The 15,970-nt window shown below is 30.0% G+C and overlaps 2 protein-coding genes across 7 annotated transcripts; one reads left to right on the forward strand and one right to left on the reverse strand.

The window, feature by feature from the left end:
• The first annotated feature begins 5,983 nt into the window (after positions 1–5,983).
• On the forward strand, positions 5,984–10,574 carry LOC124927849. 6 transcript variants are annotated; one of them, XM_047468335.1, is made up of 7 exons: positions 5,984–6,080; positions 6,166–6,426; positions 6,993–7,154; positions 7,236–7,388; positions 8,082–8,135; positions 9,639–9,733; positions 10,022–10,574. In XM_047468335.1, the coding sequence occupies exons 4-7, from the start codon at positions 7,249–7,251 to the stop codon at positions 10,033–10,035; spliced, it is 303 nt and encodes a 100-aa protein (XP_047324291.1). In that variant the 5' UTR covers positions 5,984–6,080; positions 6,166–6,426; positions 6,993–7,154; positions 7,236–7,248; the 3' UTR covers positions 10,036–10,574. The 6 variants fall into 6 exon arrangements, 5 of the variants coding, with proteins under 5 accessions (XP_047324291.1, XP_047324289.1, XP_047324292.1 ...); XM_047468333.1 differs by having other exon boundaries at positions 5,997–6,080; positions 6,147–6,426; XM_047468336.1 differs by having other exon boundaries at positions 6,006–6,080; positions 6,359–6,426.
• A 2,542-nt stretch (positions 10,575–13,116) lies between these two features.
• Positions 13,117–15,551, reverse strand: LOC124926045 (receptor-like serine/threonine-protein kinase At4g25390). Its single transcript, XM_047466204.1, has one exon. It carries the CDS (start codon positions 15,387–15,389, stop codon positions 13,269–13,271), a length of 2,121 nt encoding a protein of 706 aa, XP_047322160.1. The 5' UTR covers positions 15,390–15,551; the 3' UTR covers positions 13,117–13,268.
• Between the last annotated feature and the right edge of the window lie 419 nt (positions 15,552–15,970).

Consider the following 15,970-nt stretch of genomic DNA (forward strand, 5'->3'; position numbering starts at 1 on the left):
TTTGGTTATTCTTTTCGAAACTGAATTCCATATGTAATCTTATTAATGCATCTCCTAAACGTCATGCCGAGTTACATTCTGCTCAAAGAAATGAAATTGCACATATGATAGCTACTGGTGAACGTGATACCGGTAGAGGTTGTAATTAGATTGGAAATTTATTACGGTCAGAGAAGACTCGTTGGAGTTCTAATTTTGACTCACTTTGTAGCATGGTTGATATGTATGGCTCTGTGATCACCGTGTTAGAAAATATGGTGGATGAGGGGTCTTCTAACTCCATTCGTGGTGAAGTTAGTGGTTTGTTGATTGCGATGAATTCTTTTGATTTCATATTCATTCTACACTTAATGAAGAAGATATTGGGATTAACAAATCTACTTTGTCGAGCATTGCAAGAGAAATCTCTAGATATTTTAAATGCAATGGAGCATGTTTCAACTACTAAAACTTTGCTTCATGTTTTGAGAGAGCAAGGGTTTAATATTTTACTCAGTTGCGTGGAAGAAGTTTCTGAAAAGTATGACATTGAGATACCTCAGATGGAAGCTCGTTACAAATCTAGTAGAAGTCGTTTTTGTCAATAAAAGGATTCGATTACAGTTAAGCATCACTATCAATTTGATGTATTTGTTACTGCAATAGATTTTCAAATTGAAGAGTTCAATAGTAGATTTAAGGACGAGGCAGTCGAACTTCTTAATCTCAGTGGTGCTTTGGAACCTAAATACAACTTTAAACTTCTTAATGTTGATCACATCTATCAACTTGCTGAGAAATTCTATCATCTAGATTTTGATGTACAAGATTTGCACCACTTGAGAACACAATTGTCTCACTATGAGCTTGACATGGCCGTCAATGAAAGATTTCAGAATTTATCAACTATTTTTGAATTATGTCGAAGATTAGTTGAGACAAATAAGTCAAAAACCTACAATTTGATTGATAGGTAATTTTATCATTTGTTATAATTTATGAAATATAGCTATATTGTTTACTTATACTAATATATTTATTTAATTGACAGGTTGATTCGTATTGTTTTAACTCTTCTCGTTTATACAGCAACAACGAAACGAGTATTTTCAGCTATGAAGCTCGTGAAAACAACTCTTCGTAACAAGATGGAAGAAGAGTTTTTACAAGATTCTATGATCGTCTATATTGAACGAGAGCTGTCTGAAAACATTGATATTGATACAATAATTAAAATTTTTAATCTAAGAAGAATAGAAGGGCACAACTTCAATAATGTGTATGTTAAATGTTTTGAATGTACTGTTTTGTTTCATAAAGTAAATGTTCATACATCTTTTATTTTATATGTTTGAATTTATTAATTTATTGTATCAATTACAGGAAAAAAAAGCGGAGTATAAAAAGTTAAATTTGAGGTGCAAGTTGGAGTGAGCCTCAGGTAATTTTTCATCCTGGTTCCGTCCCTAGTTTCACCCCAGCATTCAATGCCCATGAAATTCTACATCTTCACTGATTTATTAGTCAACACACTATCATTTAGTTACTAGATGGAGCTCAAGGGTTAATGAAACTTGAAGAATATACCATTAACATTTCAACATCTCGTCTTCAATCTCAAGTTGTTCAAGCATTTTCCATCTTGAGTTTGAGGAGAGATCTTAAAATATAAGATAAAATATATATAAGATATTATTACAATATTATATAAGTTGTGATAATATCGTTATTATATTATATTATATTATATTATTAATTTTCTTATAAACTCAATGTAATTTCTATATAATAGACATAATTTATGTAATTTAATATAGAATTTAATACAATTTTTTTTTATTTCTTCTAACAGTGAATATGTTATTATTTAAAATATATATTTTTTAATTTTTTTAATTTTTTTAACATTATTTTATCATTTTTTTATATTTAAATCTTTATTTAAATTAATAAAAATTAATTATTTAAAAATAAATAAATAAATATATGAAAGCAAATATATGAAAGCAGCTAATTCCATTTACTATATAAAGAATATGAACAAAAGACTAATCGATGTTATCATTCAGGAAATATATTCCTATAATTGTATTTTGTTTAATTAAGAAATGTATTTTAATATAGGTTGAAAACATAGTTGAAAACAAAGGAACTAAAAAGTTTAGAGAATTTTGAATTTGCAAAATTTGATTTTTGGTGTTGTAGTTTTTATTAAGTTAATTTTAAAAAATATGATATTAATGATATGTATTATTTATGATACATTTTTATTATTCATTGATTTTTAAAGATTGCAAAATGGGTCAATGTATCATATGAAGTCGAGTCATTTATCTTAAGATCTCTGAAATGATTGATCATATACTTGTATATTTTGTAATTCATTTACAATTTAAATTAAATTGATTTAATTTGTTATTCAATTTGTATTATTTATGCATCAAATATGAATGAGTATGTTAGGTAACTCTGTTAGGTAACTCGTTAAATTTTAACTCTTTTTTCATAATTTTAATATTTTAACTGTTTAATATGTTTTTTAAGTGTGACGTTTTTTAAACTCGTTTAATGTATTGACTCATTTAACATGTTTTTGGAGACAGTATACTAATTTTATAGGTTTTCTTCCCATTAAACTATTTAATTAATATGTTTTTAACTTATTTAACTCCCAATTTAATTAGTTTGTTTTTAACTTATTTAACTTGTTTAATATGTTTGGACATATTTATTACGCTTTTGATTCGATCCCCTCCTCTAGCCTAATGGAATAAGAGGTGAATATTTTCACCCTAGTGTATTGAGTTTTAGCCTGTCATGTGTGCTTAGCCTTAAAATATATATTTTTTTATATTATATATATATATATACATTTTATCATTAATTTTTGGAAGGTACTTTTTCCACCCCTCCCATATTCCCACCTCCACCCTCATTCCTTAATTAATTCCAAAATTACTTATTTATCCCTATCATTTTTATATATCTACCTTTTTTATTTTATTTTATTTAATTATTAAGTTTTTTTTATTAAATATAATTAATTAATTAATTTTTAATGTTTTTTAAACTTTATTTATATAATTAAAAACATAAAATATTATTTTTTTACATTATAATTATTTAAAATATATTAAATATTGAAATATACTAATTTAATAAAATATAATATTATTAATTAAAATAATAATGATTAGACTAATTATTAATTATTATTTAATAGATAATTTTATTAAAATAATTGAATCATTCAACTATTGTTTTTATAAGTATTTTAATATATATATAATTAATATAATAAAATATTAAATATTTATATTTTATTAAATCAAGACACACTTTAATATTTTATATATTTTAAACAATTATAATATAAAAATAATAATATTTTGTATTTTTAATTAAATAAATAAAATAGAAAAAAATATTAAAAATTAATTAATTAATTAATTAATTATATTTAATAATAAAAAACTTAATAATTAAATAAAATTAAATAAGTTAAATAAATAAGATAATAAAGATAAATATATAAAAATGAAAAGGATAAATAAGTAATTTTTTAGTTAATTAAGGAATGAGGCGGATGAGAGAATATGAGAAGGGTGGGAAAAACAATTTGCTTAATTTTTATGTTTATATAATTATTAAATCTCTTATATATATATATATATATATATATATATATATATATTTCAATATCTATAAAACAAAGTTTAAAAATAATTTATATTTATTATCTTTAATCATTAATTATATATATATATATATATATATTTATATAATATATATTTTAAAAAATAATTTGAGAGTTAAAAGTAATAGTAACCTTCCAATTACTCAATTACTTTTAACCTTAAAATTATTTTTTAAAATATATATTATATAAATATTATATATAAATTAATGATTAAAGATAATATATATATATATATATTATAAAAGATTTAATAATTATTTAAATATAAAAAATAATAATAATATATATATATATATAATATTATATATAAGCGATTTAATAATTATATATATAAATATAAAAAATAAGATTATAGATAATATATAAAAAATAATATTTTAAGTTTAATTATAGATAATATATAAAAAATAATATTTTAAGTTTAAGCAGTATGTTTAACTAAAAAGTTGGCGGCCATTAGTGATCTTTCTAAAAAGTAAAAGGGAGATTTATTTTAAAATTTAATTTGAGGGCTAAAAGTAATTAGAGGGCCGTAATTTGTCTTAAAATAAATTAAAAATTAAAAATATAAAATCTAAAATCTAAAAAAGTTGCATTTATTTATTTTTAATTATAATATCTTGGGACTGAGAAAAATTATTAATTAATCGATAAATTAATAATTTATTAATTTATTGAGATATTCATGAATTTTAGTAAATTAAATAAATTACTGAATTTAATTAAATTATAGAGGCATGAATTTAAATAAATTATAGATACATGAATTTAAATTAATTAAATACATTCTTGAATATTACTAAACCTAATACATTCATAAATTTAAACTAAGTTTAGAATATAAATAATAATTAAATAAACACATTCATGTACATGTATGTATGTAATGTATACCGTTTATAATATTGTATAAGTAGAAATCAAAAAATATAAAAATATCTACCAGTGTTGTATACAGTAATATCATGACGTCTTATCTCAAAAGTGTTAAAAAATCAATCATGACAGATGAGATGCGGAAGACATTATGTGAGCATGCTAGAGATAATCCATATTGCACTCAAAAGCAACTATAACAATGGGTGGCTGAAAAAATTCAATCTACAAGTATGTCAGGCAACAATATCAAACATCATTAAGAAGTCAACAGATTATCTATCGGTTAATATGGAAAGAGGTGATACAAAAAGACACAAAGGTGCAAAATTTCAGAGTTAGAAGCAGTTCTTTATGAGTGGTTCATTCAATATCAAGATCGTATAAATATGTTTGACGAACTAATAATTGAGAAAGCAAAAGTGTTATTGAAAATACGTTCCCCACAGATAACCCAAAAATAAGTTTTTCTCAAGGTTGGCTCGAGAGATTCAAATCAAGGCACGACATCAAGACACGAATTCATTATCCTGGTGAAAATGAAGCCGCTGCAAAATTTTTGAATGATGAACAAATCATTAGCAGTGTTATGGAAAATGAGAAAGAATATGAAGTAGAAGATGACAGTACAGAGTTGGAGTCGATCTCACAAAAAAAAAATATCTTCGAGCAACAATTACATTACGTAATTTTCTCTTACTGAACACGTTTTGATTCGTTTAACACATTTTCAATTTAATTAACACATTTTTTACTATATGTAAATATAATATTATAAAATAAATTAAAAGTTAAAAATATAAAAAATCTAAAAAAGTTACATTTATTTATTTTTAATTTTAATCAAAGTAGTATACATATGTAAGTTAATTTTATTATAATTAAGTAATGTGGTTAAAATGATTAGTTTACCTAGGATAAATTTTTATAAAAACAAAAAAAATATTTTAAAACTCAAAAGAATATTATAAAAATATTTATTTTTATATTAACTTTTTAATTTTTTCAATAACTATCTATATATTTATTAAATTTACAAATTAAATTATTATTTTTTTTAAATTCACATTCATTAAATAAAATTAATAATTTATACAAATAATTATTGTAAAAAATGTAACTTTTATTTTTAAGTAATTTTAAGAAATATAATTATTATATTTTGTTAATTTTTAATTTTTATTATTATTTTAAATTTATGACATGTAAAACATATTAATAAAAATATATTAGATAAAAAAAATAAAACATATAAATAAGATATATAAAAATTCACTTTTAATTAAAAAGTTAAAGAACAAATTAAATATTTAAAATAAATTAAATATCAAATTAAAACTTCTTTAAACTTCAATCACCTTTTTTAATTTAATTACAATTCTGCGTTTATGAATATTAGTCACGATATTTACTAATTGTCTGAGAGAAGCCAGTTTGATATCTTCCTTGGCCGGAGACATCAGGAAGTGCCGAATGTCAGTTTGATACTTGTGAAGTGAAGTTGCATTATAGATACACGAAAATGGTGAGTTCTAATACCTATCTATCTGATTCATTATTTAATTGTACTTGCTGTGTTATAACTTATTAGTTGATGAGAAAACGGAAAGCCCAAAGGAAGAGACTGAATTGAACCCACCTCCTAAGAAGTTGAAGAGTGTTTCTGGTACAGGAGTTGTGAAAAATCTGAAATTATTGATGAAAGTTATGAATATGACATTCAAAAGAATCAATCAAAAGGCAGGGGAAGGTCTTGTGAGTTTAATGGTGCTAATGGCAATACCCGTCTCTAATCTCTATCAGGAAGTCCTTGAAGGTGCTCCTATTTGTTTAGCTGGGCTGACATTTGTAATTAGCGGAACACTTGACAGGTATATTTTCTAATACTTTCTCAATATGAAGTCCCATATAATGGTTGTCAAGTTCTTATGTTCAAGAAAAAGGGAGCTATTATCCCTCAATATTGATCAATCAAGGCTAAAGACCTGGGGTTTGTTATCTCACCGATTTAGTTTTTCCTTCTTCTTCTTCTTCTCTAACCAGCTGACACTTTCTGTGGATATGTAGCACACCATTTTTAACTGAGGATCAATTGTTTGATAAGATTCGTGCATCAAATAAAGGAAAAACACCTGTAAAGAAAGTACAAAAGAAACCCATGGAGAAGGTTGTTGCATCTCCTATCAAAAATAGTCAATGCTTAAAAGAACTGAAGAGTATGGCCAGTCATTTTTATGATCCCTTTACCCCAATTACATGCATTATATGTCCATGCAATGATGCAATTGGTTATTCCTTCAGAACTTCGATTTTTGTTAATGTTTCAATGATATCATTCTATTGGATTTCTTTCTTTTTCTTTTCATCCATTATACAAACTATGTTCTATTTGATCTTTTCATAGTAGGCAAATTTGAGAATTTGCTATTTCTTGTAGAAGAACAAGATGGATAATCCCCTGTCAAAAGTGTGGCTTCCAAAGGTTCAGGTACTTCTCCTGTATTGAGGAAAGATCGGAAGACTAATGGTACTACATTTCCATGGACAGAGAAATATACACCAAAATTTCCTTAACGACATTGTGGGGAATCAGTCCATTGTATGTACTATCCGAGATCATTTTTGGTGTAATTATGTGTCATTTGCAGAATAAGGGTTTTGATATTTGTGATACATCCAGGTGAAGCAACTTCATGACTGGCTGTCAAACTGGAATGCACAATTTTTCAAAACTGACACTAAAGGGAAGGGGGAAAAACAGAGTGATTCAGGTGCAAAGAAAGTTGTTCTACTTAGTGGTCCACATGGAATTGGGAAGACGACATCTTCAAAGGTAGTTTTCTAATTACTTGGTTTCCAGATCGTTGATGTAATATTAAAGGATACAAAGGTTTGTATGTATTCTATAGTGATGTGTTCTCTAATATCTCAGATCAAAACATAAGTCTTTGCTCATTATGGATGAAGTTGATGTCATGTCTGATGGAGATAGGGGAAGAGTAGCTGTTCTTATTGCAAACATTAAAATATCCAAAATCCCAATCATGTGTAATGCTGATGATGTATGTAAACAGTAGTACATTGAGGGTGACTGCATCCTGAATTATTTCTATCTTTTGTTGTAAAAAGGTGAAAGTTCATGTACAGACTTGTGTTGGGATCACATAGAGTTTCAAACTGAGTATTTTGATGATTTCAATTCTTAGGGGCCTATCTTGGAGTTAAAAGAACCACAAAATAGTGTCCTGCTTAGAGCACTGGCTTTTCGTAGATATGTTTTAGCTTGTTTTACTAGTAAAATAGAGTGGATCAGGTCACTATTTGTGATGTTTTGATATCATTAGGAGTCATTGGTAGTTGAGTGTATATAGTTGTTTTCCATTTTCTGGTGAACAAAATTTCTACATTTTGTCATTAAAGTTGATAGAAGTTTTTATCAATGTAACTACAAATGAACAATAAGATTTGTTTCTGCTTGCACATTTTGGAAGATAAAATAATTGATACTCAATTTGAAATATGATAGATGGCAAAGAGGTAGATGCAAATTGCCAAGGCTCAAGGATTCCAAGCCAATGAGGTATGATTTCTATCATGAGTGTTCTTTTATCCTCTCCTGGTATAATAATTTGTTTTCTAAGAAACAAGCCCTATGCCATAATTGAGAAAGCTAAGCAGAAATAGTGAAAGCTGGTTTCTAGAACTTGAAAAACAAAACCTTCTTTCTGAACATGACCTGAATCTTATAAACTGTAGATAACTGGCTAGCAAGGCTTTTATTCGGATGTCTTTCTATAAAAGCACATTTATTTTAAAATAGTGAAGCATTAAGATGTGCTTTTGTTATTTAAGATAACACTTGAAGAGCTCGCTGACAGAGTCAGTGGGGACTTTAGAATGGCATTAAACATGCTTCAGTATATGAGCCTCTCCATGTCAACTATTAAATATGATGACATTCAACGGCTTCTTAGCAGTGCAAAGGATGAAGGCATTTCACCCTTCACTTCTGTTGATAAGTACGGGTTTTCAAGTCATAATTCTGATTTCTATTTTCCCTCGTGTATTGGTTTTGGTACTTCGCATGCTTTCTATTGCTTATGAGCTATTCAATACCGATTTTATTGTTGATGTTTGTCATTATTCTCATGTTGGGTTTAGCATAATGAGCTATTGTCTTTTAGATATCTACAAGTATAGTTGAGAATTGTAAGCTACTTAGCATTGTCAACTAGTTGATAGCTATAGTTTCCCTAGAATAATTTATGGTTAGAGAGTGGGAGAACATGGGGATGAGTTGCTCTGATACCATTGTTATGTACCAAGTATAATTTTGGGTAGAGAGACTGAGAGAACAAAGCATTGTGGGTGGGATGGGGAACATAAGTTCTCACAGCTCTATTTATATGCTTCACCCACAGACCTTCACATTTTTACAACTTTTCCATTCCCTTATTACTATTCTTCACCTCAGCCTACCCTATTTATCTCCTTAACAGTAGCCAGCAGTTTATCTTGGCATTGTCGGTTGCCCTTTCTTATAGTATAGCATACAGGAACAAGCAGCCATGACATGATGAGAAAAAAGTTGGGATCTACATTATTATTTTACATTTGAGCTCAATGATTGAGACAGGTTTGTGTTTGTAGGCTATAATTGTGTAACATTCATATTTCATGAATGAATTGTATCACGTTGGTCAAGGCCAAGGTACACCTTACTTAGTTGGATACATCTTCATAAAATGTGATCACTTCAAAAAAGAAACCATAGTGAACCCTAGGAGTTCAATTGGCGTTACAGGTGGCCAAAAAGAGTTGGTTATGTTATACACCAAGAATGCTGAGTATGCCAAATATCCTATATTAGCATTTCCAAAATTATACTAGCTAAAATATGAGTATGGTTGTTACTGTATTACTTGCATATTATTAAGTTTTTTCTATTCACCAAACTTGTTTGAGTTGCCAATAATCTGTGGCAGTGGAAACTTATTTTCTTTCATCTTAGTTTCTTCAGTCTTCACAATCCACAAAATTATATTGTTATTGAATTTTCATATTTACTCTTTTACATGTTCAGGCTGTTTGATTATAACGGGGAAATATTGCGAATGGACGAACGAATAGACTTAAGCATGAGTAACCCTGATCTACTCCCTCTTATATATTGTACAGGTTTGCTCTTCTCTATGAAAAAAAGGCAAATTTATACATGAACTTTCTCAATTGGGGCCAAAATGTTCATATACTTTTAATAGATCAACATTACCTTTCAACTTCTTCCATACTATTTTGCTCCTGTATTTGTGTTTTGGATGAATGCCTCACTCTTGATGAAAAGCAATCTTTATTTGTCAATTTATCTTTGGACGAATGACTCACTTAAATATGAAAGTTGTTTTGTGTTTATTGGAAGAAAGTATTTAGTCTGGTGTGTCAAATTATGTCCTCTATGGTTGGCAGGAAAATTATATTAACTACAGGCCAAACTCATGTGGCAAAGTTGATAGTGGGATCAAAAGGATGAATTTAATTGCCCAAGCTGCTCAATCTATCGCTGATGAAGATATAGTAAATGTTCAGATTCAGAAATATAGACACTTGCAACTCTCTCCTTTTGGAAGTCTTGTGTCTTGCATAATCCCGTATATTTTCTTCTCACAACTGAAAAATTTAATCTACTTGGCATCTTATGTTGCCTCTTGGTGATATTAAATATTTTCCCTGTTTTTTCATCCATTTGTTGTAATAGTGCTGCTCTGTTACATGGGCAAAGAGAGATACTTACACAGGTGAGGAATGCCAATTTTAAGGCACAAGTCATGGCTATTTGTTTCAAAAGTTCTTCTAGGAATGCCTAAGGCACAACAATGTCAATATGCATTTTTTTGGAAAGGATGTAACAATTTCATTAATTTGCAAATACGCTCAAGGGTCGGTTATTTGTGATGAATGTCATCATGCAATAATATGCCAGATATGCCATCGCGTCAAAATTTTCATATATATTCATTGACAAACTACGGTCTAAAATCTCATATTACCCGTCCAATGTAACTACAGTGGTAAGAGTCTTGAACGAAAAAGTCTTGAACGAAAAGGCTAACGACTTACTACCTTAATTGAAGTGGGGATCATGATGCAGCGTGATGTTGTGTTAGCCACCCTAGGAAAAAAAACTCTTATTTTATTTATATTATTTTTTTGAAATGGATAAAGATACAAGCAAAGATGAGATTATTAAGTGGGTTGTGAAGTATATGGGTCAGTGGATCTTGATCAAAGATTATATTTTAGTCCCTAAATTAAATGGGATCATGTTCTACCCAGCTCACTGCTTTGGTGTAATTAAGTAAAGGTAGCATAATTAATACAAGTAATAAATAGAGTGCCTAACTTTTAAGTATAATAGTTAGAGCCTAATAATGTGTTCCCTAGTTTCCTCATTATATTTAGAGAAGAAATCTATTTGGCTAGATTTCAGTGGCCCTCACCAGACAAGATTCTCCTTATTTAGTTAGATTATGAGGGCTGATTTGATGATTATACTTTTTGGGCCATTTTTAAATTTTAATCTTTTGGTAATGATGCCACCTTATCTAAATGATTAGGCATTGTTGGTGTGAGTAGTGTCTTGTTGTTCTCTCAATATATTGACATTTTAAATAAATATTATTAGTTTTACACAAAAATGTGAATAATTTAGAAAAATAAATGCAAAATATGAGATATATCATAATTTTATATATATCTTTAAACAAGATTCTAAACATAAATAACTTAAGTGGGGTAAGTCGTTCTTATATGTCATAGGTTAACTTTTACATTCAAAAAATAAAAACCATTTAATTTAATTTTTATTGGTAGTTTGTATATTTTATTTTAACTATTTAATCAATAAATTTATCTATGAAAATAATAAAGTACTCTTACCTAATTTTAAATAATTTTTATAGAAAAATGGCACAATAATAATTCTATTAGAATATAATATTATGCAAACTCAAAACATCTAGTATCCCGATTATAGACTAGATATAGGATAAAAAAAAATTGCTATACTTAGATAAAGGGTCTATTCAAATAAGTATAAGTGAAATGAATCCAATCTACTATTTTTGTGAACTTTCTTTGAAATAAAAATTAACTCTTTCTATTGTGGAGGTAAATTTTTACTTGTGAAAAAAATTGATTGATTTGTCAAAGATGGAGCATTGCATAGAAGAAAGTCACTCTTATTTTTTATTTTAAAATTTTAAATTTCGTTGTTTGTGTCCTTCACTTTTGTTCTCATTGTGGTTGTTTTTTTCGGTTTTCATGTAGTTGGTTTATTTATTTTTTTTAAAGACTTCTTCTGCCTGAATCATTAACTTTTGTAATCTTTTACTATTTTAGGGTCTTTTTATTTAATGATATTACATCGTTTTCTAAAAAAAACAAAACAATCCAATCTTTTCAAAATCTTTTACGCAAGGAAAACTATTTCAATCTATTATTTTATTGATTTATTTTACTTAGATTTGGTATAATGATGTATTTTAAAAGAGAAATAATTTGAAGGGAAACTTGGAAAAGAGAATATGTGATTTAATTCGATTGCTAAAAATATAATAAAATTTATATCTCTTACACATTTTTTTTCCTCTTTTTTTTCAGTTAATGAAGTGATGAAACATCGTTCTCTCGTTCTTTCTTGGCCTCTCCTATCACTCCTTATTTTAAAAATTACTTCACAAAATGTGAAATATAAATATTATTATATATTCAAATAATTAACCAACCTAATACATCAAATCCCGGGTATAAAATTAGACTTATAATCTTGATTAAATATAACTAGCATATGGTGAAATTTATATTTATCTGAAACTCTACCCAATCAGCAATAACCCCCAATCAGCAATAACCCTCTAATACTAACTCATCTATTTTCTCTTGTCGAATTCAAAATAAATATCCCATACTAAGTTGGTTGATTAATTCAGTTAGAAAAAAGAAGTGGGAGCTAAGGTTTGTTTTCCATAAAAACTTTTTTTTGCCTTGTTTTGTACCGAGTTATTTAAATAATCTATAATGTGTATAATTCTAAAAAAATATATATTTTTTTAATAAAAAGAGCTCAAAAGAAAGTGATTGTAATTACAACAACCGAGAGAATTTAGCCTAAAAGCATAACTCTTTCTTCGAAGGCAGATGATTATAATATCCAATTAACATATTCATTACGGTTTGCCTGTCCTTTTGAGGCCATGAGGAGAATGCTCCATTTCCCCATAACTTACTTAGCTGGATCACATTTATTTAAATTGGGAAAAAGAAAGATAACTTGGACGGATGAGATGGGTCCCAATTAAGTTTTTAAAAAGCACAAGCCAGATCTCATTGGCCCCAGCATTCACACAAAAGAGGGAGAAAGCTCGGTTAGGTCAACTATCAATTATTCAAAGGAATAAAGATGATGACATATTACATTTAAAGATTGCATCAAAATATATATTCAACTTCACACTGCATTGTTGGTTTCATACAAATTGGATTAAAGCTAACGATATCAAGTGTTGAATCAAATCAATGTCAACTTTATTTCTATAATATAATTCTTCTTGTGTTTACACTGTCACTAAGTAGGAATATCAACAATGATGAACTGCGCAAACAGATTTACCAAATTTGTAAAAATTTATAGTCACTTACATTGAACAAACCAACATCATCGTGCTGCAGTAGCAGCAGCTGCGGCAGCAACCTTCTTATGTGGTTTGTAGGAGAATCGGGAGTGCGGGGAAGGTGAGAACTCAATTGGTAGGCGAGGAGATTCTAGTTCCCCTGAAAGCATTCCAACAACTTCTTTCATACAAGGTCGTGAAGCAGGTAATTTCTGAATACAGCCAAGGGCAACCGTTAGACACAGTAATGCTTGTTCTCTATCGATTGACTGAACTGACTGATCCACTAAATCAAGAAGCTTTCCTGCCCGGGCAAGATGACGTGCCCATGATAAGAGATTAGCACGTTGAAATTCTGATATTGGTGAACCAGTCACTTGTAATGGTCTTCTACCAGAAATCAAAACAAGCATAAGAACACCAAAACTATATACATCGCACTTCTCTGAGAGATTTCCGTCACCACCACCATATTCAGGAGCCACATAGCAAACCGTTCCTCTCATACTTGGTGTGCTACTAACTCCGCCACTTTTTGGTATTTCTCCACTTAATGAATCGTTACTATGCCCGCGATTTCTCCATAGGTCGCCACTTAGACCGTCTATCCACCAATCTACACTCCCTCGGCTATTACTCCGCCTACTCCTACTCCTCTTCTTTCTACCCGTCTCATCTCTAGGCCAATAATCTTCATAACTTGTTGATGGTTCTAGTCCCTGCTTCTTCTTTTTCTTCTTCTTCATCTTTTTTTCAAGTTCATCACAGTATTCCTCCTTCCACCACTCCCTAGGCGGTCTTCTCTTCTCTTTATTATTCATGTTCTTGTTCTCTTTATTCACGTTCTTGTCGTCATCCATTGTCACCCACCAATCTAATTTCCTCCTTCCTCTTTTCCTCTCTGGTTTTCCAATTGGGGCAGAACTAGTGGAAGCCCCTATCCATTCACTCTTTGGCCTCTCCTTCTTGATCTCATTTCCAATCCATTCCATTACATAATCTTTCACAACCTCCGGTTCATCGCTATCTTGCTTCCACCACCAATCCTTTCTTGATGGGCTCTTCTTTGGCCTTCTGTCTATCTTAATATTTTCGTTCTCTTCCACACTAGCCCTGTCAAAGTTGCATTCTGATAAACTAACCTTCTCTGGAACCTCAGATGGAGATGGAGATGCATCTGCTGCTGCTACTACTACTACGCCAGAGTCAGGAGACTTGTCCCATCCAATGACGAACTCAGGTGACATCTCGCCCGGAATAACAATCTCCGGAGACGGTGGTGAAGTCTTTGGAACTACAAAGTCCAGAACGTTATCTGGAGACTTGTTAGGGCCAAAATTCGATTCGTCAAAGCATATGGTTGTTGCTAAACTCTCTGTCTCTTCCATTATAGACTCACTGTCGTCTGCTCCACATCCACCCCCACCCTTATTTTCCAACTCCTTCCCTTCAATTCCGCCGATTATTGATATCACGCACTGATCCTCTGCTTTCAACCTAGCCAAGCCAAAATCGCCAATCTTAGCGTTGAATTTTTCACCCAAGAGTATATTACTCGGCTTGATATCACCGTGAATCACAGGTGGCTGACAATTGTGGTGGAGATATTCGAGTCCTTTAGCTATATCAAACGCGATGGAGAATCGATTCTTCCACTCCTTCAACTCAGCGGACTTGCGACGGAACAAGCAATCCTGCAAACTCCCGTTGCTCATGAACTCGTAAACCAGAAGCATACGTCTCCGTTTCCTGTTGGATGAGAAGCCGATGACAGACGCAATGAAATTCGAATCAAATTTACCTGCTATGAAGAGCTCGTTCTGAAATTCACGTTCGCCTTGGAGAGAACCGGCGTCCATAAGCTTGACAGCGATTTCCTGAGAAGGTTTTCCAATAGTTCCGCGATAGACGGATCCGAATCCACCGCGACCAAGGCGATTGGCGATCGAGAAGTTTGAGGTGGCGCGACGGAGGTACGAGTAAGAGAAGCGATGCGGCGGTTTGGAATCAGAAGGGACGGTTCTTCTTCGATTGAGTCTGCGGAAGCAGAGGGATAGGATGAGAAGTAAGGAGAACGCTCCGGCGATCCCACCGACAATTGGAGCTAAAAGATGGTGGTGCGACGGCGATGGAGATGGCGACGGCGCCTGATGGCGAGACGGCATGATTCACAGAAACCTTTAGGCAATATCGCGAAGATGTGAATCGAAAGAAGGCACATATAATAGACTTTGACTAATCAAAACCGCTAGTCGAAGCGACACAATACAGTCTGTTTTCGGCAAAAACCGCACTCATTTCTCTCTCTATCTCTCTCCAAGTGACGATTCAACTGTCTGTTTGGACGTAGGTTATCAGAAGAAAATTTCCAAAGTGGGTCCCTACATTTTTATATTTTTGACTTTTGGATCCTTAGAGAAAAAAAAAAACTTTTTGAACTTTTATTTTATTCTTTTCATTTAATATTTAAATATAATTTACCGATTTCTATACAAAAGGATAAAAAACTCACATAAAATATGTAAAACTGTAAACAAAGTTTACGGTTTTCAAAATCCGTAAAGTAGTTTTGAAGTTTCTTTCCAAATAAGTTAAAATTTGAAATATAAATTCAAATTGTGTATGGATTTATTAATTAAATATCATTTTCTCATAAGTTCTTTATTGAATTTCGTGTTATTTGTATAAGTAGCAAATTAATTTTAAATAATAGTTTTATATGTTATTAAAAATGAGTTATTTAAAT

This window comes from Impatiens glandulifera, chromosome 2 (assembly GCF_907164915.1).
Source record: "Impatiens glandulifera chromosome 2, dImpGla2.1, whole genome shotgun sequence".
NCBI lineage: Eukaryota > Viridiplantae > Streptophyta > Magnoliopsida > Ericales > Balsaminaceae > Impatiens > Impatiens glandulifera.

Excerpts from the sequence above, each read along its gene's own strand:
- LOC124926045 (XM_047466204.1), bottom strand. The coding sequence starts at position 15,389 with ATGCCGTCTCGCCATCAGGCGCCGTCGCCATCTCCATCGCCGTCGCAC.
- LOC124927849 (XM_047468335.1), top strand. The coding sequence starts at position 7,249 with ATGACTGGCTGTCAAACTGGAATGCACAATTTTTCAAAACTGACACTA. Across the intron at positions 7,389-8,081 it reads GGAAGACGACATCTTCAAAG|ATGGCAAAGAGGTAGATGCA; the intron begins GTAGTTTTCTAA and ends GAAATATGATAG. Across the intron at positions 8,136-9,638 it reads AAGGATTCCAAGCCAATGAG|GCTGTTTGATTATAACGGGG; the intron begins GTATGATTTCTA and ends TTACATGTTCAG.